General features: G+C 48.9%; 2 protein-coding genes across 9 annotated transcripts in view; both read right to left on the bottom strand.

Annotated features, from left to right (window-relative positions):
- Nucleotides 1-20,455, bottom strand: part of ENOX2 (ecto-NOX disulfide-thiol exchanger 2) — a 62,737-nt gene extending 42,282 nt beyond the window's left edge. For 3 of the 8 annotated variants that reach the window (XR_008239063.1, XM_052813242.1, XM_052813240.1), the window contains exon 1: nucleotides 2,735-2,878. Coding sequence is in view for 1 of the 8 variants with exons in the window: in XM_052813241.1 (XP_052669201.1) it covers nucleotides 2,735-2,878; nucleotides 17,088-17,109 (166 nt within the window). In the remaining 7 variants the exon portion in view is untranslated. Of the gene's footprint in view, nucleotides 1-2,734; nucleotides 2,879-17,082; nucleotides 17,272-19,831; nucleotides 19,985-20,267; nucleotides 20,368-20,419 lie in introns of those variants that run through there. The other 5 variants (XM_052813246.1, XM_052813245.1, XM_052813243.1 and 2 more) reach the window with 5 other exon arrangements.
- Nucleotides 20,456-23,499: 3,044 nt separating this feature from the next.
- GPR119 (G protein-coupled receptor 119) lies at nucleotides 23,500-24,521 on the bottom strand. Its single transcript, XM_052813250.1, has one exon. It carries the CDS (start codon nucleotides 24,478-24,480, stop codon nucleotides 23,500-23,502), a length of 981 nt encoding a protein of 326 aa, XP_052669210.1. The 5' UTR covers nucleotides 24,481-24,521.
- Nucleotides 24,522-25,531: the final 1,010 nt, after the last annotated feature.

The raw sequence follows: 25,531 nt of genomic DNA, 5'->3' as shown, positions 1-25,531 counted from the left end.
AAACAATCAGCTCTTGCAACCTGTGGCCCACCTCTCCTGAAAAAAATCAATGCTGAGCTGTCCCAGTTTTGTAACTCATTTGTTTCAGGAGATCTGGGACAAGCCTGAACTTTAGTTATCACCACTCATCTGTCAATGTGAGAGCTCACAGGCTACTAGGTCAGGCACAAAGAGAGAAACAGAGGATACCGAAGAAGAGAAATGGGATTACCGAGTTGGCAGTTCCTAGTTTTAAGGAAAGAAATTAAATCAAAGATTAAAAAAAGGAAGCACCAACATGAAAGCCAAAATAACCAGGAGGAGGCAGCAATGCAGTGAGATCATGGATCATCCCACTGCACAAGGGCAAAAAGCTGACAGTTCCCTCACTGTCTGGTAAGTGTCTGTCCAGAAGAGACTGCACCGGGGTGACACGCAAAACAGTGCTTCACCTACCTATCCCAAGCATACCTGTCCCAGGCCAGAACCATATGTATTATTCAACAAATAAAATCACTGCATGTTATTCAAGTTGTGCAAGGTCCTGGTCTCACATCTCTGCGTCCAGATGCCCAAATGAAAACAACATTTTGGTTTTGCAATCACAATGTGGGCAGCTGAAGGTTGTGCCAGAACAACCCACAGCCCTCTGCAAGGCAGAAATCCTGCCAGCAGGGTCAGGGTACTGAAAGTCGCGCTGTTACAGTGTACTGCACGGCTCAGCCTGAAGAACTTGGATATTCACCATTTCTGACAGTAACAATCAGATCTTGATGCTTAAAAAGCAGATCTGCACTGACACAATCCAGCGCGGGAGAAACACAGGTTGTCTGTGTATCCAGCACGTACAAGAGGCACTCAAGACATTTAAGGACCTCCAGGTGTATAAAGGAAACACACAAAAAAATGAAAGGAACAAAATAAACTCCTGACTCTACCCACTTCCAGCAGTCCTAGATGCCTCCTTTGGGGCAGGTGACAGTTGCAGGGGCTATATCTACATTATCTGTACTCGCAAGCTGACTTCAGTCTCCCATCAGCTGGGATACATCTGATAGCAGAGAGGCAGAAACCACCACCTCCTTCCCAGAGGGACAAAGGAGGTTTCCTCTAAAGTCCTCCTCCTCCTCCTGCACCTCTGAACAGGCCCCACATCTGCTTCACACACCTCTGGGTGCGGTACCGAAGCGCAAGGTACATGCATTTGGAAGGCGAGGTACTCACATGCCATCAATATGTTACCTGAATCCCAAAAGAAACACTCGGGCTGTCACGCCTCTGAGGGACCCCTGATGTTCAATAGCTCTTGGTACAGAACAGGGAGATCACAATTTTGTAGCACATTACATTACACATTGCAAAACTGAAGTCACAGTTACGTCTTGTTCCACAGTTGAACAAAATCTCTACAGAGATGAGAGACCTATCTTCTTGCTGACTGCATCACAGAGACAACAGGATCTCAGAAAAGGAAAAGAGTCCTGCTTTGGCTGCAAGCAGATATCTTAGGGAAATTCACCTTAGCTGATTAGTTGAATCAAGAAATGAGGATGTAGAAGGGTGAACACAGCAGACATTTGTAACCAAAAAGAGCTTATCAGAGATAATCTAGAGAGAAAAATAGAGAGCAGCTGCAAAAAAGAGTATTTTCTCAAGGGATTATAAAGGAGAGAGTTTGCTGCAACACAAATGAGAAGGGGAAGGACAGGGAGGGAGAAGGAGACACATTAGAAGGACAGGATAAGCCCTCGGTCAAGAGGCTAAGCTCCACACTCCCAGTGGAACTCTCCTGTGCTCTCACTATCAGCATCTCAAAACCATCCCTAAACTGTGCTGGACTATTACCTGTAAAGTTCCAGATTTTTCCTCAAATTTCCTTTAAAGGATTTTTCTCTTCAGGGAGACAAAAGTTGGACTTTCTCTCTACACAATTACATTTCAACTTCTCTTTCTGCAACTGTATGCTTTGCACATCGCCTTCCCACAGTGAGATGGCCTTCTGCTGCAAAATGGCACCTCTGCCTCCAGTCCAGCCTAGTCCTTCCCCTCCTGCACCTGGCATCTCTCTACAGAAAAGTTACACAACTAAGTCCCACAGACTGCTATTTACATGATGTATGTAACACCTCATCTTCATGGCACAAGCAGATGCCACATTTCCCCAGTCACACTGGTGGGACTGCAGTTTTTAACCACAATATAATCTGCAAATACATTATTCTCTTTTTTTTCCAATCACTCTGTGAGAAATACAAGGAAAATTTTTTAGATACCAGCTTCAGTAAGACTCCTAGATCTGATGTTATAACATCATAAGCTATTATGGTCCATTTAACAATTTGCTTTTATTAAATTATCTTAAACATTAATGTCTCCAGTCATTCAGGCTGATCTGCCTTATTACGCTTTTTATTATGGTCATGATTTGAATATTGAGATATTGTCCAATTAGAAAAAAAGGATAAATCTATTGGGACAGATATATAGATTCCACAATGCTTATAAAAAAAAAAAAACCCCAACCAGTAATACAAAAGTTGCTTTTGTTTTGCACAGAAACAGCAACGAGCACTCGCCCAAGGCCATGCAAGCATGGAACCACGAACACTGGTCTGGCTGCAAGCAGTACCAGACCACAACTTCATTTCCATCTGTCCACCTTCTGCATTAACATCTTAGTATAGCAGCTGTTTTCAGTATACACTTAAGTGGATGCTTTCTCTATCGCCAGCCACCGAGCTGCTACTCGGCTCACCTGGAGTAACATTTGCTCTCTTCCTCTTCTTGCCTGGATCGCTTCCATTCTCGGCTGGGCTTTCCAATACCTGTGGGCCAGCAGTGCTGCCGAACTGCAGAGATTTGTTGTTGCTGGCAGGATCAAAGGACAGATGGTTTAAGCCTAAAAAAGAAGAATACACTCAGAGATTTTCTTTAAATTGGTTTGCAATGCTTCAGGATCGCAGTACTAAGAGAAATGCCCAGTACCAGGTACAAGCAGCCCTTCAGGTCCCTGGAGGAACTATGCCTCCTGTTTACTGTCCCCAGCTACACCTGATCTTAATGTTACGCTGATACCACTTTAAAATATTACTCACAAACATTAATCCCAACACCCACACAAATCAAACCGTTTGATACTGTAAACCAGGGGTGCCTCTCCCCTGTGTTGTATGGTATTTCATGTTTCAAAACTCAGAGGCCAGAATTTTTTTCTATTTCTTCCAATCCAGGAATACATTTTTAATAATTACTTAAGTTTCACCCAATTTGTCACCAGTTGTGAATTCACCTGCAGTTATTTACTAGCAAAAAACAAGGCCCATCTTAGATGACCTTCAAAAACATAAGGCGCTATTGCAATTTTTATTCAAGGAGTCTGGCAAGCAGTTGTCCCGCTTCGTAGCTGAGCAAGGTGCTCCACAACACGCATCCCCAAAGAGGGGAGTTCACAGACCCAGCCAACTGGGCCAAACTCCTCCTCGGCCAAGTGATGGATCCACTATCAGGGTCCAGACAAACTTCTTCAGCCTCAGGGCTCAAGTTCCCTCTCCCCTACCCTGCAGCACAGGAACAGGTTTTCCTTTGCAGGCACCAACTTGTCCCTGATTTCCACTCCATCAGTCCTCAGCCACACCATTACCTTCCACTCTGTGCGCTGGGTGCGGGCTGACGAGTGCCACAGGAGATGCTGGCAGTGCCTCCATACGCTCCTTTTAAGAACCACAGCACTCAAAGACAGAGTGCCTTGAGTCCTGTTGCTCAGAGTTTGTTACTGATAGAGCAGATCTACCACCGAGTTAGGTTTACTCAAGAACAAGCTTAGATTGACCCATATAAATTAAGTATATCTAAAGATATAAAACCAGAACAGTTAAGATGATATGTACTACCGAGACACCCTTTTGCTGATAAGCACACTGTATGTTGGTTTTAGACACAGCTGTCCATCTTTTTAACAGCCATCATCCACCTTATGAGCTCCAAGATCTTGGAGAACACCAACATAACTCAGGTTTTCCAGGAAGGATCCTGATGGAGACACCAAGGCCTATACAGACCCATGAAGACCAGAATTAGGTTTCAAAAATAGTGCAACTTTTTAAAAATTCACCAACTATAAAGCACACTCTGAAATATCAAGTAACCAATAGTCTGAATATTACTCAAAAATTGCTTAGCTGATCACTCGGATAAAGTTTTTTTGTGCTTCCTGGAAGTTTTGAGGTTTTCCTCATTCACAAACATTCCTAGCCCTACACAGGACAAGTTACTTCAGTGTTGAGTCCAAGTTTCACAAGAAATATCCAAGCGTGTGTTTACATGCAAGTAAAGAAAAAGCAACAGTTAAGAAGTACAAGTAAGGAGAATTATGATGAAGCAGAACAAAAGCTGCCGGTGGTAAATGCTGGCTGGTGTGATGGCTTTTTCTCTGCCCCCTAAATGTCCAATCACTTAAGCAACAGGTAGCTGAAGCCTGGATACTCGTGCTCACACAGCCGGGAGAGGCGAGCAGCGGTGTCAGAGCTGGCTGCATTTGAAGAGCATCCACTGCACCACACAAAGGCTGCACATCCTGGGGCTCCCTGGTCCCCACTGCCAGGATCCAGCATCAGCCCACAAGCCTCTGAAGCCTCATTGCTAATATTTGTGTTTTGATAGGTCACAACCTTCAGAAGCAAATCAAGAGAAGGCAGACAGATGCACTGTAACATCTCGCTGTCTTGGTACAAAAGGTTTAGTACAAAAGACTCCTATAACTACTTAGGCTGTCAGTCAGAAAAAAAGTTGCAGGGGGGAAAGAAATTGCCTAATGGACATGTCAAAAAAAGGAAGTTTCAGAAAAACCATAAAGTGAAGGACCAAGCACAAGGAAGAACATCCAGTTGTAATGCTGACAGCATACAGTCCTGCCAGACTCCTACAACCTGGATGACTGTAGTCGTCAGATGGTTTCTTCTCCTGAAATAGCTTCTTTGGAGTGTAATTCCCAATGTTGCCCCACCTGGCTGACCAAATTGCAACTATCTTCAGTGGCCTCTTCAACATCCCTAAGAAGGTGTCTATAGCCCCACCTTCTACTTCCTAAGAGGCAAGGCTAATTAATGTGGGCCAAATCCCACTCCTGTCAAGGCACGGCACCAGGACAGAAGCTCAGAGGGGAACCAGAACAGCTACCACAGGGAGCAGTAAACCTGGATTTTGGTCTCTGCTCCCATATTCTCTCCTGTGAGCACCATGAGTACAGTTTCAGGTGTCTATAAGAGCTTTGAAGCCCAATGTTGTTTTCCAGCATCATCCTACTACAGCCAACTAGATGTTTAAATGGTTACAGGATCTCCCTAGATGATCCTAGTTGCCCTGTAATGAAAGTCAAAAGATTTATAGGAAAACTCATTTATGGAGGAAAAAAAAAATTGCAGAGGAACAGAGCTTGCTGATCTAGTAGTTGATACAGTGGAAGTGGGGAAAGGAATAAGTTTTTTTGACACAAGAGGCATTTGAATGAGCCAGCTTTAAAGGAATGGACAGTTTGGGTTTTTAAAAAAGACACATTTGAGGAAATACTGTTTGGAGCTTTTTCTAAGACCACAAGAGAGGATTTCTAAGGAGAAATAAAATAAAACTGGTATTACAGAAACCCAACCGTATGGCTCAACAAAAACAAGGCAAAACCTGTCCACTGCACCTGAGTTGAGGGAGCAGAGGAAAGCAACCATAACAGTTTCAGGTCATCTCCCATTCAGTCACATGGGGGTCAAAAGGCTTTAATCGACAATTGACAAAACTGGGCAAGACTGGAGGTCTCTAGCGGATACCATGAAACAGAGTAAAAAGGCAAACAGATCCTTAAACAATCAACCACTATATAAAAGTGAGAAAAGCTAATTATGCAGGTTTGAATTAAAGAGGACTGAAGAAAAACTGTTTTGCAGCTTCCAGTATATTTCCTAATTGAAGGTATTACAGACATTTCAGAGTAATTCTGTGCTAAACCATCTTTTAGATGATCACCCTTCACAGATCTGTAGCGGACAAATTGCAGGTGATGGTCAATCAATCGCATTTATGTGCCAGCAGAATGCAGTCCCCACCATTCCTGGCTCTCTAAAATGGTCTGTTTCTGAAAACTACAGGTAACAAGAAAAAAGTACTTTGTAAACAATTCCAAATTACCAGAGGCTTCAAACATAAAGCTTCAAGTATGCAATTAACCACAGCAAGTTTTAGAGAGGTATACTGCCCTTAATTGAGCACTGAGTTCATTATTCCACCTTCTGTCATATTCAGCACTTGCAGGGATGCAAGACTAAAGGGACATTAAAACATCCAGTTTGATTTATCTTTGTCTCAGCAAACTCACTCTGAACAGTCAATGCAAAAACAAACAAACAAATCCTTTTTGTGGACCCATATAAAGTGATAAAAGTAGCTACATTTCTGCTAACATATGCCTATGCTCCTGGAGGGGGGGGGGGGGGGGGGGGGGAATCAGGAGAACTACAGGACTACCAAAGATTACAATTATGCCATCTCAATGCACTGACAGGCCAAGGCATTTGTACCAAATCTTTCTCTAGACACACTGCAGTGTCACGATTTCTATTCTAGAGGATTCCACTTCCAAGAACTTGTTAATAAACACAGTTGCTGTGTACAGCTGTAAATAGACAAGAGAGTGGATACAGAGAGCCTGAAGGGGCTCATCTCTTAGCTACTGAAAGGTGAGAACATAAGAAGCAGCCAAAAAAATAAGTACTATTCGGCTGGCAACAACAATAGTCACGCCCGACTATGCAAGATGCCTACAATGCTGCTTCTTAAATACCCCAAAGTCAAAATATCATTGAGGTCATGAGGGCTCAGGAAAATAAATCTCGAATGCAGCAGGTTAAAAATAGGGAGAGGCTGTGTGCAGCAAAGAAACAGGGACAACAGAAAAGGAGCAATTGTAAGATTTACCTCTATTATTATCCAGCTGATGGAAAAGGCAACATTAAACTTGAAAGCATGTCTTCCCACGCTTGGGCACAGGGAAGGATGCGGACAAGCAGCGATCCAGCTGGACACCTGTGCCTCCAGGCCTGAAACGGATAGATGCCCCTGCCCTGGCTGAAGATGACACGTCATACACTCGGCATCAACCAACACCTGAATGTTAATGCACACCACTTGGGCAATTACTTTCTAACCCACTGAAGAGCAAAGGCAGCTACTTACTTCAATTATTTCCATCATCAGTTTGAGCTAGGATGCTTGATTATGCTCTGTGGTACAGAAGGAGCATTCCGATGCTGCATCTGCTCTGATGACTGTGCTGGGGAGGGATGCAGCCATCTCCAGCAGAGGTGAGCTAACAAGGAGTGAAAAACTACTTGCGTTCTTTGCAAAAAAATTTTTATTAACGTATTTTGGAAAAAACAACAGATTCCTTAGCTACAGGACAAACACTGGGGTCTACAGGAAGCAAAGGAAGTTCTCACAGCTATACAGCCAGCACCCCTGCCAGTTAGGTCATGAGTCAAGATGTAAAAAAGTGCCTGAACCAAGTGAACAGCTCATGCCAGACCAGAAGGGAGGCAACCCTGCTCCCAGCTGCCCAACACACCCTGTGCACCCACACCAGCCCTGGAGACCTCCCATGACCTGATTCCCCTCACATCCCAGGCAGAAATTAATGCAGCTCCTGGGAAACGGATAATGTTCTGCTAGGATTAGTATATCTAAATTGCTCACAAAAGGCTCCAACCCTAACCTGACATATATAGGAAGGAGCAGAAACAGACCTACAAATGCTCTTAAGTCTTCAGCGTCAGGTCCCACGACCCTGACTATCCACTGCCTCACCATTGTGAATGAAGCACTGCATAGCTGCAAACCAGCAGGCAACTTGCTACGGACCAGCTGTGAGCCAGCAATGTCTCTCCTGCTTTCAGCATGCAGATTAACAAAAGAAGACCTATAAAAGGAGAAGAGACCATGGTGATGAGAACTGAACAGTAATTAGCAAGCATTTCTCTTCTTGTCTTAAATCATTTCTACCTGAAAACATCCAGACCTCAAGTGCTGGCACTAAACACTGCCCCAAAGGCAGCCACCTCAAGAGTAATTAAAAAAGAAAAGAAAGGTATGTTCCTGGTATCCATCAAGCCCTGTGAAAAGTCCAGGAGGGCAGGTCAGTCATTGTCCTGGTTTTGGCTGGGACAGAGTTAATTTTCTTTCTAGCATCTGGTATAGTGTTATGTTTTAGATTCAGTATGAGAAGAATGTTGATAACACACTGATGTTTTCAGTTGTTGCTGAGTAGAGTTTATACTAAGTCAAGGATTTTTCAGCTTCTCAAGCCCAGCCAGCAAGAAGGCTGGAGGGGCACAAGAGGTTGAGTGAGGACACAGCCAGGGCAGCTGGCCCAAACTGGCCAAAGGGGTATTCCATACCATGTGATGTCATGCCCAGTATATAAACTGGGAGGAGTTGGCCGGGGAGAGGGTGGATCACTGTTCGGGAACTAACTGGGCATCGGTCAGCAAGTGGTGAGTATTGTGCATCACTTGTTTTGTATATTACAATTCTATTATTATTATTATTATTATTATTTTCTTCCTTTCTGTCCTATTAAACTGTCTTTATCTCAACCCACGAGTTTTACTTCCCCCCCCCGCCGATTCTCTCCACCATCCCACTGAGGGCGGGGGGGGGGGGGGGGAAGTGAGTGAGCGGCTGCGTGGTGCTTAGTTGCTGGCTGGGGTTAAACCACGACAAGTCATTAAAAGCATTCCTGGGGAATTCTCCTCCCAGTTATCTCCTGCACCAAAAGGTCAACCTGTTCATGACAGCTTGTTGAAACAACTGGCAAGGAGCAAAGGGGAAGGGGACGCCGGTGCAATTGCTAGCAAAACACTCTTGAACAGGCACAGGAACATGACTGCTGACTTTGTGACCGGACAGACACTGTCCCAAAGCTCCCAGGGTTGTTCCCAAAGTAGGGTGATTAGCAGCAGCAGGCTAAGCCTGCAGCACAGTTTCTTCCAGGCATTATATGTCATTAAGAAGAGATGGAGTAAGGAAATCTCAAATCAGCCCCTCAACCTCGCCCTTCTTGGCTGATCCTCACCTTGAGTTTCACTGCTGCCCTAAGAACCTGTCAAATCTGCTCTGCAGCACAGGGATGAGTTTGCACTGCTGGCACCAACCTCTAGAAGCACACCAAATGCACACAGGAGCTGCTGTGCGTGCCCGAAGACCAGCAGGATGAAGTTCATCACATGCAAGAGGATGAGGCGGATATGAGTAGCGACCCGACAAGGAACACGGAGACTTTAGTTCACCTTGTGTTACCTGCCAACGTCCTGGGCTGAGCAGCAGGCCAGGAATCCCTGGGTGCTCACCCACAAAGTTGACTTTTTTAAAGGAAGAGTCACAGCAGAAAAGGCTGCAGTGAAATAAGAGCTAGATCTTCATTGAGACCTGTATATATCAAAGTATTCCCACAGGTTTTTAATCTGAAGTCACCTAATTCAAAGCCAATCTCCCCTGCCAGCAAGAAAAGGCCTATTGCAGAGTTAAAACTGTTAGGTTATGTGATAAAAGCTCACCTGCACATGCACAAAGGAGCAGAGAGAGGCAGTGATGGGTGGGGGAGCCTGAATAACACCTGACTCAACTTCTCTGAGGCCCATCACAGGAGAGTCATCAGTCCATTAAAGCCCATATCCACAAGCCCAGAGGAGCACAATGGCAGGTGTGAACCCAAATTACAGATGCACAAGAAGGACACCCTGTCGGGGCCCCTCTCAGGGCTGCCTCTGAAGAGCCTCAGCCCCAGCATTCAGGCCTGAAACCAATTCAGATGAGTTAAAGCCAAAGCACGTTTCAGACTTGTACACCAGATGGCTGTGCCATCGTTCAGAGGGACCTCAAGGGGGAGTCTCCGTACCTTCGAGGCAGCTCTCCGTCTTTGTACTCTACAGAGGGAACCTTGATAACCACCTTTTGAACAGCTAGACTTAAACTCTCATCTTCTAACACTAATTTAAAAGTTGATACCATTTTGGACATGCTCCACTGTGCTGCTCAAACACAGCCTTAAACCTTAAGATGAGAATGGCACCTTTAGGAGAGGGGTTCCTCCTCCAGCTTGGACATAGAAGCATCCTGACTCTAAACTGTGCCAAAGCTGGTGCTCTACTCCATAAAAATAAACAAGGCTATCCAAAAATAGGTAGCAGTCTGTAATGCATCTCATGTCCTGCTGAATTATTGGGACCTGTGTTTGTGACACTTCAAATTTCTCACCACAACGTCTCACAGAGTCTCAACCTGCAACTTCAGCAGCTTTTCCCCACATGCAAGGGGATACCAAGGTCTCCAAGAAGAGGGTTGTTCTTGCTAGTCGCACAGCTCTGAAGGCCTTGACTAAAACCATGTGCCCTGTCATACACTAAATTACACCATACGCGTGCTGACGTTTCATCCCAGTGCTACAGCCCTGGGTTTTGCTGTGATTCTTCCTCCCTACTCTCCTCAGAGAAGCTGGGGGAGGGCTTACGTTTGGGGGTTTTGTTGTTTCTAAACAAAGTAAACTGAGGAAACTATTTTCCTATTAGATTTTTTGGGGTCACACTTACCACTGAGGAGCTGTGGTGTCCGGACACAAAGCGTGTTCTGCCAGGGCCATGCTCTCCTGAACGCTGTAAGAAGTCACATAGGATCAACTCTGCAAGCCGGGCCAATGCTTCTAAGTTTTAAGATTTTGGATGAAAACAAAGACCCGGAGCTCTGCAATTACATGGTCGTCTACTCTTTTAGATGACATTTTGCGGGCCTACAAATCTTCAAGATCATCTAAACATTGACACCTTAAGCCAGCCACTGAAAACTTTTGCAAGCCACGACATGTTGTAGCATACCTGTGTGTTTTCCTTGCAAAGAACACTGCTGTCCTATATAGCTCTGAAGAACAGTAAGAAATGGTTTGCTAGCATATGGACTGAGGCTTCAACTGCAAGATTATGAAGCTGACTTTGAATTTGCTACTTAATAGGCAGCAAATTTAAAGAATGCTAAACAGGCATAATACAATCACAGTGTGCCATGCCAGGAACGTAACGTGCTGCTGCAGTGCATGCAAGCCATGGGCAAGAGTCCTGCTGAAGGCCCTCGTGAGCTGGAATTACAATAATCAAGTCATACCATCAAAAGGGGATGCACTCGTAAGGGCTGTGATATTGCCAGGAGAAATAAAAGAGCAACGTGAACACATTGTATAGCTGGAGCTTTCGGAGCCACATGTAGACATTGGAAAGACAGCTATTACAAGAATACAGTAAAACCAAAAGCAATACTCTTACCCAACAGTCACAGAAGGGGATTCAACCAACAAGTGACGATGTTGCAGCAGAGGATGGGGTCACCCTAAGCTCCCTTTAGAGGGGGGAGAACAGTTACCCACACAGCCAACAGCTATCTGCACAGCCAGAGTTTAGAGTACAATTCCGCTCACCTAGGAACATTTCAAATCCACCCACACTTGTTCACAGGAACCACACCACTGCTAGTGGTGACAACTCTTCATTCACTACAGAGCAAGACACAACTGGCCAGCTCAGACATGCTACCTCAGGGAGAAATGAATCCCAGACCTACAGTTGGGCACCTCAGAACAGCAAAGCTGCTGAAGGACAGACCAGCTGTGATGCATGACGTAGAGCTCATCAGCCAGACTTCTACCTGCCAGGTATTAATGACAGTAAGACATGAGACTGCTAATACTGTTCCAACAGCTCACCAAGAAAGGCAAAGCACAATCCACGGGCAAGATATACACACAGCAAAAACGACAAAGAACTACCCTTGGTGTCATGTTCTTTGACAAAGAAGCAAAGCCGAACAGAATATTTTGGATCACACTGCAATGTCTTGCACTCCATCAGTTAACTTGTGTTCAAACTACTGGGAATATCACTAGCAGGTCCAAAGCTATCTTGAATAAAGCAAAACTCTGCTCAGGAATTCAGATCAGAACAGACAGGTGAGTGGGGACTCACTGCGAAACCCAACCATTCTCTTCTCTAGAAGCAAATCACAGAATATTTCTCATTGGAAGGGATCTCTGGTGATCACCTTGTCCAACACCCCTACTCAAAGCAGTGTCAGCTCCTGCAGATTGCTCAGGGTACTGTCCAGTTGGGTCATGAATATCTCCAAGGACAGAGACACCACCACCTCTCTGGGCAACCCATTCCAGTGCTTGACCACCCTCACAGCAAGCAAAGATTTCTCACATTTAGTTTAATTTTCCTGTATTTTGATGTGTGCCCTTTGACATTTCACTGAGAAGACTCTGACCTCATCTTCTTTAAGAGATAAGACTCTCTCTGCCCCCACCCCAAGCCTTCTCTTCTCCCAGTTAAACAATCCCAGCTTGTTCAGACTCTCCTCACTAACAGACACTCCAATCCCTTCACCACATTAATTACTCTTCATTGGGCTCACTCCAGAACGTCCACAACTCTCTTGTACTGGGGAGCCCAGAACTGGACACAGCACTCAGGTGTGACCCCACCAGCGTTGAAGGGAAGGATCCCTCAACCTGCTGCCAATGCTCAACTTAATGCAGCCCAGGATGCTGCTGACCTCCTTTGCCACGAGGGTACATTGTTGGTTCATGTTCAACTTGATGTCAACCAGAACACTCAAGACCTTTTCCACAAAGCTGCTTTCCAGCAGTTTGTCCCCAGCATGTACCGGTGCGCGGGGTCATTCCTCCCCAACATGGGGGACTCTCGTTATCAGAACTACCTAAGGGTGACCGTAATATAAGTTAAATTTCAGTGGAATGTCTTTTGGGGGAAGTCAGGTGAAGTCCAGTCCAAGATCAATGACTACCTAAAGGACAAGGATGCATTCAGCTCAGCATTACTTCAGCAAATACATTTCTAACTACCAACGTGCATTCACCACCTGAGAGAGATGTGGGCAAAACCCAGCAAAAGCATCATAAAGACAACCAGAGACACTTCTGGGAGAACGGACCGTGGACTTGCTCCAGCCACTTTATGGATATCCTACTTCCAAAAAATTTATTATTTATGGGCTCTCCATTAAATGTAATCAGATATGCTAACAGATGCAACACACGATCCCTAGACGTGAATGCAGCAACATTTCTTGTGCTGGTACAAATTCATGGTGTCAGATTAATGCTCAAAGGTGACCACACAGGGTGTGATTAAGGCACCAGTACCAGGAATCCAGATCCAGGTTTACTGTCTCATCAAGACAGGGCTTTGGTCATCCTATTTGAGAGGCCACACCAAGATCAGCAAAGAGGTCAGAGTTAAAACCCTCATTTTGTTCCCACTGGAGGATTTGGGTTTGTTTTCAACCTCAAGCCATGTAACAACAGTTGTGTCTTACAGAGCAATCCTAAAACAGCCACACCAATACAATGAGGGGACAAGAGTATGAACAAAACCAAAAACTACTATATTGCTCTCAGATTTCCAGAATAAGCGATTGACTTTCCTATAGCCTTTTTTCCAACTGATACCTCACAGGCCAATGATGCACTTTGAGGCAGTGCTGAGGCAGCAAGGATTCCTTCCTGTGATTCCCTGCATTGGGATGCAAGATTTAAAGAGCTAAAATGCAATTGCTTCAAATAAAGCTTCGTGTACAAAAACATTACCATTACTGCATGAGGAAAGGAGGAAAGTTCACATCCTTGCTGTGAAACTTCCATTCCAATTTACAGCTTTTTTTCTTCCAAGCCAACTACTTCTCAACACAAGAACCCGTTTAGAGCTACTCTTCTCATTTGATACGCTCCTCAATAGTGCCTAAACCTCTTCAAAAGGTAGAAATAGGACTTCCTTGGTTTTAAAGCTAACCCTCTGCATTTGCAACTTCATGACAGCATACAGAGCACATAGAAGTGCTCTGGAAGAGAAGCCCACTACTGTCCTTATACAGCCTCAGACTAGAATTCCACAAGTCGGAAATATTCAGAAGTTACAGAAAATGGAAGTTGATGAGATCATGAACTGCAACATGTTTTTCTTTGCAGGCACAGGCTGGAAACCGAGTAGCTCTTTCACAAGCCATAAGCAAAAATGAATGCATTTTCTGGGTAGTGTTGTCTAGAAACAGCACTAGAAAGGATGCAGTTACTCTTAGTCCCACTCACACGAGAGATCCTGGTAGCTCCTCCAACAAGGACTTCCAGGATCCCAAGACCTACTTCCAGAGGCACTTTGCCCTGTTTTGCTCCAGGGTCTGTGAGCAGAGAAAGCCAGGAGCTACTGCTGATGGTCGCTGAGTCACCTTCATCTATAGAAACTATCATTTACTTAATAACACAGGTCCAGACCTCTGCGAGGGTGGTTATGGTGAGCAGTAAAAGTCCCTGTGCACAGCTGCCTGTCCCAAGAGCCTGCCTACAGCCAGGAACAAGGTACTTGGCAGCCACCAGCTGGAGGGCTCTGGGTAGAAGCACCCATGCGACTTGGAGCAGGCAGCCTTGTCCTTGCCTGCAGGTCTCCAGGGCCCCCCAAGACAGGACAAGCTACCATACGCAGGCACGTTATAGCACACTCAAGATGGAGAAGCAAAACATCTTGGGAAAGCTTTGTTCTCACTTCCCCAAGATGGAGAAAAAGTAAATGACCCACAAAAGAAAAGGGCAGTATTGAAAAGTGGGCAATGGAAGCAGCAAAAAATGCAGGCACCTTGCTTGCTGCTCTCTTGCAGCATGGAGTTTGCTCCAAGAATTAAACCAAGCCAGAGAGAAGACTTCCAATGCACTTCAGAGTAAGAAACCCCTCATTATGTCAGATTTTCCACCCTACAATTGGTAAATGCCATGGACAACAGCCACCTTCAGAACCGATTCCCTCCTACTGTTTCAGTGAACTGCCATTCAGCTTGAACTCCAACCACATCCCACCAAATACAAAGAAAGAACATGCACAGAAGAAAGCTGAAGCTGCAGAACTACTTCTCTCCTGGGCACAGAGCAGGATAAAATCTGACAGAATCAGACAGTACGACTGTGAGGCACGAGCCCAAGCACTTTTCCTTTGCGACAACCTTAACGAAGCATCCTTGGCTATTTTGAGCAGGCCTGCTCAGGAAGGAAGGGACCAACAGCACAGGAGCAAGCCTCAGGGTTTTACTCAGTTTTACTGAGGCTCTGTAGCAAGCTAGCCAGAAAAGGCAGAAACGAGCAAATTTCTGCATTTGCAGTGAAGTGCTATGCAAAAGGTAAGTGGGGGAGAAGGAGAAAAATTAGGGTTTTCAGCGAGTGTCAAACCAGTGTCAGCCATACATGGCACAGGCATTAGCGTGCCCTTTACCTCCAAGCGCAGGCAGTATATACCTCCAGGGATTTTCAGACGAGTGAATTTTTAGGAGCAAGATATCAGGAGCTGCCATAGTGTAGTGACTAAGAATTAAAAAATAAAAAATAATTTTAAAAAAATCAACTTGGACTAGAAGATTCCTCACAAGAAAAATGGATTGGGGAAAAAAAGTGAAGATGTTTAAAGATGAGCAGAAAATTACTATCAGCAAGTCCTCTCACACAGCAGCAGCAGGTTGCTGTAGGTGGTCTTCACTGCTGGAAATAGATGCTGAGTTGTGTCTCATGGGAGAACACGCAGCAGTTTCCCGCTGTCCTAAATAGCATTAGCAATGCACAGCCCCGCCTATCCCTTTGGGTAGGTATTGATTCGGATCTGTGCTGATGCTATATATGGCTGTAGCTTTCACAGCACACGTTGAGAAAGGGCCTGGATAGAGACAGGAAAGATCTCAATGTTCCAGGCATAAATCAAGGGAAGTATCTACTCTCACCGGGTCCCATGCCAGACCCTGGACAGGACTTCATTTTCCAACCACTAGTTCCGGCTAACAGAGCTTAGCCATTTGCCTTAATGACCAGAAAAAAAAAAAAAAAAAGAAATTAGAAATGGTCAACAACATGAACTGAAAGCACTGTTTTACAGATCATTCCTATTACCGAGAGCTGAACATGCTAACAGCACTTCTACCCAAAACGCGGGTTTGTGCAGTTCACTGTGCAAGGCTCCTATGACTGTACAGGAAAACAGCACCCCAACAGGGCTTCCACTTCAAGATTTTTGCAAAATCTTCCCTGCTGGGTTTACTAACGTGCAATCAAATGACAACAGGAGCTCTGACCACAAGCCTAGCACCACTTTAGAGGCACGCAAACCAGCTCACCCGGAGCCAGACAAGGGAACTACACAGTTTGACAGCAACTTCACACTGCTGCCGGTCAGACACTCAAACAGTTTTCTTGACGTCCAACTAGTTAATAAGAAGCAGGTACACAAATCTCTGCCCTGTAACTCAAAGACAAAAAAAACTCGTAACGGGTACTCTGAGACTTTCACATACCTAAAAGCATTTTAATGATACACTTAAAAAGCCCGTGTAGTTTATGCCCACTCATCAAACTTCTCTCAGCCAGCATCAAGAGGAACTTAAGAAATGGGCTGACACAGGCTTTACTATAAATATGGATTTACCTTTTGCCAACATTGGCAGATATATGAAATAAGTATTGCTCAGCCTGAACAGGGGTCCCTTTTCTTTTTTGCATGTTTAGAAATGCAATTTAGAAATAAACTGGATTTCACAATACAATCTGCCATCTGATTACATAGTACTTGTCTTAAGCTCTGAAGAAATGCACTTTAGAAGAAACTGAAGTACATAGTATCTGCAGTAATCATTTAGAAAACACAGAGAAATGAAAACAGCAAGGAAGGGAAAGGAGAGAAGACACCGAGACTTTGAAGTTACATTTTGATATCAACCATTTGCTTTCCAAGACTAGTTCCCAGGTTCAAAAACTACTGTTGGGCTTGTGCACTCTTTTCTACTGTACTCCCAGCTTAAGTGTCATGGTTAGAGCTTTATAATCATCAGTTTGATCCAGAAGCTGGCTAGGCACACTGGTGAGACCAGCAGACTTTTGATAGTTACTTCTGTCAACTCCACAAAATCCTGTATGCTAACAACACTAACGAGACATTATCAGAGAAGCACACTTTCAAGAAAAGCACACAAAACACATACTTTACCCGCGTACTGCACGAGAAACATGGCAAGGTGCTGATCATATTTCAGTATTTCAGCCAGTTCTCCTGCTGCTCCCAGCTTGTTTATTTGTTTAAAAGAGAGTCCAGGGTTGAGCTCCCACACTCAGCGCAGCTCCACGCAAGCCTCCGAGCTCAAAAGGCAAGTTGGGTCCTAACGACAGCAAAACTACTGCGCTGCCCCGCGGGCAGGCAGCGACAACCCAGGCATCGAGAGCACAGGTTGGGACTGGAGCTGGCAAACAGCAGCTGCATGTGTCACCATCAGTCTCCAGTGACTGACGCCGATAGGCGGATTCTGGGATGCAGGGGACAGAGGTGGACGAGCAGGTGGAGAAGTGATTAGCAGCAAGTACATCTGAATTTGCAAGGGATTTCATACATCAATGCTTTTAAGCGCTGGCGTGCCGTTAAATAAACCCTGTTTGCGTGCCTGAGATTACTGGCCTTTGCACAGAAAGATTAAGTTCTGGTAATCCTTGATGGTAAGAGGCACACTGCTCACTTTCCTTGATTCTGGAAGCTTGTACTCAAAAGAAATATTAACTTCAGACAAGCTAACTATTCTAGCAGGGCACTGTCAAAAAAAAAAAAAAAAAAAAAAAAGAAAGAAAAACAGATACAAAGACTCCCTTTCTAAATTGACCCTGAAAACACAGTGTTCAGTAATACCAAAGGGCTATCTGCAGTGTTTTCAAGAGAATGGCCTATTTTCACAAATACATATCCACAGCAGCAAAAACACAGAGACTTGATCAAGTCACATATGAGCTGTGCCATTTGCTTACTGTTGTAACCCAAAACAAAGAAAAAAATTCCTTACCAGTGTGTGCATGCACATACGTGTGTACACCGGCACAGACCCAGACACTCAACCCTTGTTGCTTCTCTATAGGCAATCCTCAGCAGTCCTCACCAACCGCTCCAGCCACCACGCCAAATTACTAAATATTCCACAGAGTTCTTAGGATGCTGGCATGGCTCTGTCAAACCACCTTTCCTCTCGACACAACGTCTAGAAATTGTTTTGCACTAACACTGGGATTTACGGGGAGCGAGCAGCTCATCTTCCATCGCCTGGGGTGCAGAGCAGGCGGCTCCAGGCTCAGAGGGGACATGCCCGACCCCAGGCAGCTCATCGGTCACATCCCTCCCCATCCTGCCAACCTCACTCACAGCACGCCCAGAGAACAATACCTGCCGCTTCGTAACAAATGCTGAAAAGCTTACATTTTCAGAAATGTGTTTTTGAAAGGCTAGGAGAAGAAACCTGTCAGGCTAACTGCACAGACCTACTGGGGAAAAAAAACGGAAGAAAAAAAAAAAAAGAGGAAAAAAAAGAGGGAAGTCCCAAAGAAAACTCTGGCAGAGCCAGCAATTGGTATCATCGGAACATCCTAGTGCAAAAACCTGGACTGAGGGCCGAGTGCTGCTCCCCAGATGCGAGACTCACAGAGGGGCAGCACCAGCGCACGGACCTGAACAGCTTCATCTTGACCGAGAGCAGAGCAGCTGGATGCAGTGGGAAGGCAGCGCTTTGGGACGGACATGTTGGCACTGGAAGAATGCCAGCAGAAAAGTTGGGGATTAGGGAAGAAATCTCACACCATCTTTGGAAGGTGCACAGAATGCCTCTCTAGCAACACCTTATCTTTGAAATTACTTGGAGGTGATTGAACTTCACCCCTTCTAAGAGCTCAAGTCACCCATACCAAAAACATGACCTTAAACTAAGAAACCTGACCTTACAGTGGCTCAGACAGAGCTTTCAACAACTTAATGCAAGGGGCTTTTTAATTAGATCTTACAAAATCCCTCAAACAAAACATTAAGGAACAGAAAAACCAACCAGTCAGCTTCCAGAGTGGGACACAGGTGAAAGGCTGGAGTAAGAAGGAATGCAAGTTTGCTGGACAAACTCCTACCCGAGGTTGCCTTAGCATTTTATCCATCGTCTCACAGCTCTGCTGCAATGTTCTGCAGGCCGGAAAGATATGGTGTCTAATTATTGTAGCTGTGCAAGTGAAGTACAGGGCAGCTAGAAAGCGTGTGGACTAACGAGTAACCTATCCAAGGACTAACATGTTTGTGTAACATGTTAAGTGTGTGTGGCACTAAAGAACAAAAGCATTTCTATACAGCACGATCTGAATATACACTGTTGTTAACACACACACAACCAAAATAATTATGACAGCAAGAAACACATAAAGAAGCTTAAGTATTGTGCTTAAGGAACCAAATAAATGTGTGCATGAACATGCGTATGAATCATAGCCAAAGGATCTTTACGGAGTGCGGCTGTGGGAGAGTTACAGCCCACTGGTAGCTGTGGTTACTGGTATGAGCATGTCTGAACCTCACGGTGCTTCCTACATACAGTCTGGCTGCAGCAGAACGGATCCAGCGCAAGCTGAGTTACACAGCTGGGCACGGCTGAGCCTGCCCAGCGTTCAGAAGACAGAGAACACGAGAGTGACACCCAACCAGTTACACCCAACCAGTTACACCCAGCAGGTGAGAAGCTGCTGCCACCTTCACACACGCACACCCCCCCCTTTGCAAACCAACCACTTCTGGAGCATCAGAAGCAGCCTGCATAACAGTCAGTCAGTTCAATAATTTCCTTAAGCGCAAGTCATTTCTCCCTCCCTCTTGTGCTACCCTGTGACATTTTAATTACCGTTGAACCCAAAAGGCAGCCTGGAGACTTCCCACCCAGCACAGACCTTACAGAACAGCTTCCCCGCCACCCAAACGGCCACCGCAGCACTCGCGATGTCACCACCAGCACCAGGTCCTGATGTTCTGAAGATTCCCATACGGTCGCTCTTAGATGCGCTACGACGACCCGACCGAGCAGGAGGCCAACTCCTCAACCGCCGTCTCTGGACACCGGGCCCCCCCCCAGCCCCTGCGCGGCCAGGAGGGAACTGGTTCAGCCCAGCGAGGCCCACGGCCGGCGATCCGGACGACGCTGCGGCCCCACAGGCGGCAGGAGGAAGCCCCGGGCGGAGGCCGGGACCCGCCGCCGACCCTCCTCCTCACAAACGGGGGCAACCTGGCAGGGGAGACCCGCAGACACGGAGCAGCACGCCGGCCCCGCCGCCACGCCGGCCCGCCGAAGCGCTCCAAGGCCCAACCCGTCAAGACCCACGGCCTCACCCGGCGGCCAGCCCCGGGCCGCGGGCGCAGCGAGCAGGCCGAGCCGGGCCCTGCTCGCTCCCACCGGGAGTTCTCCCGGGACGGGACGGGACGGGACCGGACCGACCCGCCCGGACACAGCGAGGCCCGGAGCCCGCTCCGCGCTCACTCACCTCCCCTCACCGCCCGGCCCGGCCCGGCCCGGCCCCGCCGCGGCCGCCCTCCCCGGTCGCCCCGCCGCGGCCGCCTATTGGCTGCCGCTACGCTAAGGGGGCGGGGCGCTGCGCGCACAGCACGCCGGGACGGTGGCGGTCTCCGCCGCCGCTGAGGCGAGGGGATGCGGTGTGTCAGGGCGGCGGGTACCGGCCGTCCCCCGGCTCCGGGTCGCTCCCCCGCGTCCCCGGCAGCGCCGTTTTTCCCACCCCCGCGGCCCCCAGCGCTCCCGGGACACCACCGGCCCCCGCCGCCGTCGTCTCCCGGCGAGCTGGGGCTCGCCTGCCCCTCGCCCCGGGCACGGCTCTGCATCCCCGCGTCCCCGGGCGGACGAGGAGCGAGCGGCGGGACGGAGGGCCCCGAAGCAGAGGGGCTGGTGCGGCGGGGTGAGGGGTCTGGCAACGGTGCTGCTGCTCCCCGGCTTCACCGGCCGCAGGCAGAGCCGGCCGCTGGCCGCCCCCCCCGGAGAAGCAGCCCCGACCTCCCCCGGTTACTAGGAATAGAGAGCAGGCTGGCAGAAACGCGGTTTATTCAGCTGAAGGTCAGCAAGCAGGGGAAGCGCTCTTCGCCTTTCCCTCTTGGTTTTTTTTTCCCTTGGGGCAGGATTTATCCGTCCCTCCTCACCCCACGGCCTCAGGTGCACCCACCCTTGTCCAGCCGCGCTCCGGCGGCCTCCCCAGAGCAGCTGGGCGATGGCGGCACTGGGCGCCCGCGGGGTCACGGCGTGGCTGGGGCAGCAGCGGCGGAGCAGGGGGGCAGATGGTCGCTGGGACAAGAGATGAAAGCAGGCATGGCCTCACGAGGAACGGCTGCCGGTCCGTGCTGTCCCAGCAGGATCTGGAGGTGTCTGCCAGGAATAGAGCCCCAGCTACTCCAGCCTGCGAGCAAGCCCTCCGGCACAAGGCTCGGAGAGAGAGGAGACGCAGGTCAGCGCCGGAGTGCAGATGCTCAGCGAGGCGTCCTCCACTGCAGGGAGGTGCTCAGTCTCCAGCTGCACTGTGTCCTCCACCCTCACAAGAGCTTGGCAAAAGCGTCTCCTCTCCCATCCGAGCCACAGCCCTGTGTCTCTGTGGCACCAAGGAGGCTGCCTGAGCCACGATCCCTGCTGCGGATGGGGACACCGTGATCACGACGGTCCTGCACAGCCAGGGCTCCTGCTCCCGTCGCTCACGCTCTTCCAGATCTGCAGTCTCATCTGGTTCTGTGCCCAGGCACAAACACTGCCGATGGCTGGCCCCGCTGCAGGGCCGTGGGCAGCAAAACCGCAGCAGAGGCAGCAGTCAGCAACACAGGCCCACGTGCAAAGTGTCTCGGTTCACACCGGGTACCCGCCCACGACGCTCACTGCAGGAAGCACGTTGGAGGGAGGCAGACGATGGCTTCGGCATTACTGGAGGCTCAGCGAGGATGGGTCAGCTTTGCAAAGCAACAGCCAGTGGAGCTCAGGCTTCAAACACATCGTACAGACAGCAAACACATTGTACAGACAGATGATGTGTTAATCCCCAGAACTGAATCAGACTGGATCCACCTACTAGATCCACCTACGAGGCATCAGTCCACCCACAGAGCCAGGACTGCTCTACAGAGGCCTTCTCTCAGGCTCATGCCATGTTGTACAGCTAGGAACAGGATCCGCCATCTGATATTTGGTCTCAGGCCTTTCCCAGGAGGAGGTGAATGCCACAGAGGGCCTGGTGGTCTGAGTTTCTTTAAAGGCACTTTTTATTTTTGCCTCTTACTCTAGGATGGAGAAGGCCGCAGGACCAAGGTGGGTTCTGGATATGGCCTTGAGCCTTCATGTCAACGGGTAGAACAAATGACAGAGGTGGAAACAACTGCTATTTTATGCATAGCACCCTCATTTTCAGATCAGGGTACATTCTTAGCTAAGAAATGGTTTAATGGACATGATTTTATGAGAAGCAATTAAATATCATCATAGGCTCTGGCAGGGTCAGCAGTCTGGCCACCACTGCAGTGTGGCAGGGCATGCAGCAGTGCTCCCATGGGATGAGTCAGCATACAGGGACCCTTGCAGTCCCAAATCCAGCCCTACAGCCCTGGTGGGATGAAGCAGCCCGCCTGTATGGGGTTTTCCCTGGCTCCAAGGCAGCCGTTCCTCCCGCTCCCTTGCCACAGCTCAGCGTTCAGCCAGTTACTCATTAACTCACTTTACAGCCCAAGCCAAACAGCAACAGCACAGCCCACGCTGCCCTGCACCTCTGCCAGGCGTGCAGTGCCTGGGGCTGCTCCTCGCTCGCCATGCTAGCTCCTGTGCAGATAACAGCTGCTGCCGAGGAACAGCGGGAGCCCTCTCTGTGTCCCCGGTGCCACAGCCGGGAGCCCAGACCCATACCCCTCACCTCTTCCTCGGGTGGGCACAGCCCGGAGCGGGGATGACCCTGCCACCTCTCTGGCTGCAGGTTCGATTGCAGCAGGGGACAGGTTTGGGGGACTGCCCAGGCTGCAGCTGTAGGATCACAAGTTTGGTTTAGGAAGGGCAGCGACTGGGAGTGCTTGCGGTCCAGGACAGATTTAGGACAAGCACACACCTCCCAGCCTCTGCCGCCTGGGCCAAGAGCCAAAGGCGACAGAGCCACCGCTGTGTGAGCAGCCCTGCCCCGAGTGCCTGGGGCTCACTGCCCAGAGAGCTGGTGCTGCAGGCAGAGTGGAGGGCACGTGGATCCCAGGTCTGGGCAGGGGAAGCTGGGCAGCGATGGGTGAAGGATCTTAGCCTGCGGAGCGAATGCTGAGGGCTTGGTCCCAGGAAACACAAGGCTTCTCTTGCTGAGGCTCTCCAGGCAAAATCTAATGTGTGCCACGCACCTGCAATTTGGGGTGCCTGGGGCTGGTGCAAAACGGGCCGAGATGTGGCTCTGTGGGCAGGCTGGAATTTGGCCATGCTGATGTCTGGGAATTAGCATCCAGATTGGTCCCACCCTGTCTGTGATCTCCTCCACAGCTGGCGGGCCCCGGGTTCCTGGTCAAGATGCAGGAGGATGAGCTGGAAAGCTGGTGACAGCCGCTCCTTACCATGTCAGTCCTGGAGCCGCAGACAGGACACAGTGGGGAGAGACTTGGTGCCTCTACCAGAGAAACGGTGGCCATTCCCCAGGTGGAGGAGGACTCTCCTCTTCACGTCTGCAGCCAGCTGGGAGAGCTGCAGCCGCACATCCTTCTGCCAGTAGGAGTAGAGCAGGGGGTTCAGGAGGGAGTTGCACAGTCCCAGCAGCCAGAGGTAGTTCTCAATGACTCTGTAGGGGAAGCACTCAAGACAGACAGTTTGCACGATGCTGGCGATGAAGAACGGCAGCCAGGACAGCGTGAAGCACCCGATGAGCATGGCGACAGTGCGCATGGCCTTCATGTCGCTGGTGGTGCGGGATGGGGGGCAGCCCCCCGCCAGCCCTGCATGCTCCACTTTCTGGATATGCTGCACATGCACAGAGGCAATTTTCAGCATGTCACAGTAGAGATAAATGAAGAGAAAGAGCGCTGGGAAGAAGCCGACACAGAAGACGGTGAGCATGTAGGCAGGGTGGAAGACCCCGAAGAAGGAGCACTTCTCATGGGTGGAGATCTTCTGAAAGCTCGGACTGAGGACTGGGAGGAAGCCGATGATGGCAGCGACCAGCCAGAGCCCCACCAAGCGCACCCCGACCCGCAAGCCTGTCACCCGCTGGAAATAGTGGAAAGGCTTCCTGATTGCCAGGTGCCGGTCACACGCAACCATAATCAGGGATAGGATAGAGGCAGCAGAAGAGGAGGTCACGAAAGCCATTCTCAAAACGCAGAAGATCTGGGGAGGATAAAAGGGCTGGGAAAATTCATCCATGACCAAACCCATGACCGTGAAGCCAACCATGGCATCCGCAACGGCGAGATTAAGGACAAAATAGAGCCCCTTGGAGCTGCTCTTCTGGATGAGGCGAAGGAGAGCAATGGCCACCAGCACGTTGGCAGTGATGATGAGCGAGGCCAGCACAGCGAGGGTGGCTCCCAGGGCTGAGCTAGCCATGGCTGTCCCCTGTGGGGCACAGCGCAAGGACGGCACGTCCCCAGCACGATTCTAGGGCATCCCTCACCTGAGGCTTCTCGGTATGTACAGCTCAGCAGTCAGGCAGCAGCGGGTGCAGCCCCTCGCTCTCCGGGTGGTGCAGCGAAAGCCCTGGCTGTAGTGGCGTCTCTCAGGCTGGGAAGCGGAGCTCTGCCGAGCAGCTGCCTGGCGGAAGGAACCGGTGCACTCAGAGCACCCGCGGTGCCCACGGAGGTCCCTCCCCTCCAGCCACGTTTCCAGACAACCCTGGAGCAGGGCAGTGAGCAGCGAGCGCCTGGGCAGAAAGCTGCCACGATGGCACACGGGATGGTGGACGTCCCCCAGCCAAGCACCAAGGACCAGAGCCACTGCCCTGCTTTGACACGGGTGCTGGTAACAGGGAACAAGCAAAGCGAGTTCGCAGCGCCCAGCCCCACTGGTACGTGTAGGTAGCACAGCTTGTGGGGCTCCTGCGCGGTCACTGCCAGACCCAGGGCAGCCTCTTCCTGCAGGGACCAAGGGAACAATACTGATCCCTTGTCGGAGCAGCAACCATAAAGGCAACCTGGTTATAATGGGGAAAAGTACTGACAAGAGATGTCTGCTATAATACAGGTGGAGAAAATGTCTGCCAGCCTGGGAACCCAGCGCATCCTTGGCAGGCGCAGGTGGGAGACTGCAATGCCCTCGATAAGCACAGCTAGGAGCCCAGGGCATCCTTGATAAGCCCAAAACAAACTGCAATAACCTGCAGGGCAAAGAAACTGCCATAACCTACAAAGGGGCCTCCTAAGCAAGCAGAAGTCAGCAACAGCTCTTCCAGGAGCTGGTGTCCTCTGCCCACTTATGGATCCACATAAAAGTAACTGGCTACCTACCCAAAATGAGCCCATCTCTCTCTGAGACCTCCCTCTGTGTGATCCTTCAGACCCACCGGGGACGCCTGGCTGACTCCAGGCTCTGTGACACGGATCATCTCCAGAGAGAGACTTCATCCGTCATTGATTGACATAACTCCTGGGAGCAGCTTAAT

Source organism: Harpia harpyja, chromosome 18, assembly GCF_026419915.1.
Source record: "Harpia harpyja isolate bHarHar1 chromosome 18, bHarHar1 primary haplotype, whole genome shotgun sequence".
In the NCBI taxonomy this organism is placed as follows: Eukaryota; Metazoa; Chordata; class Aves; order Accipitriformes; family Accipitridae; genus Harpia; species Harpia harpyja.
This window is presented reverse-complemented; position numbering and strand designations above follow the sequence as displayed.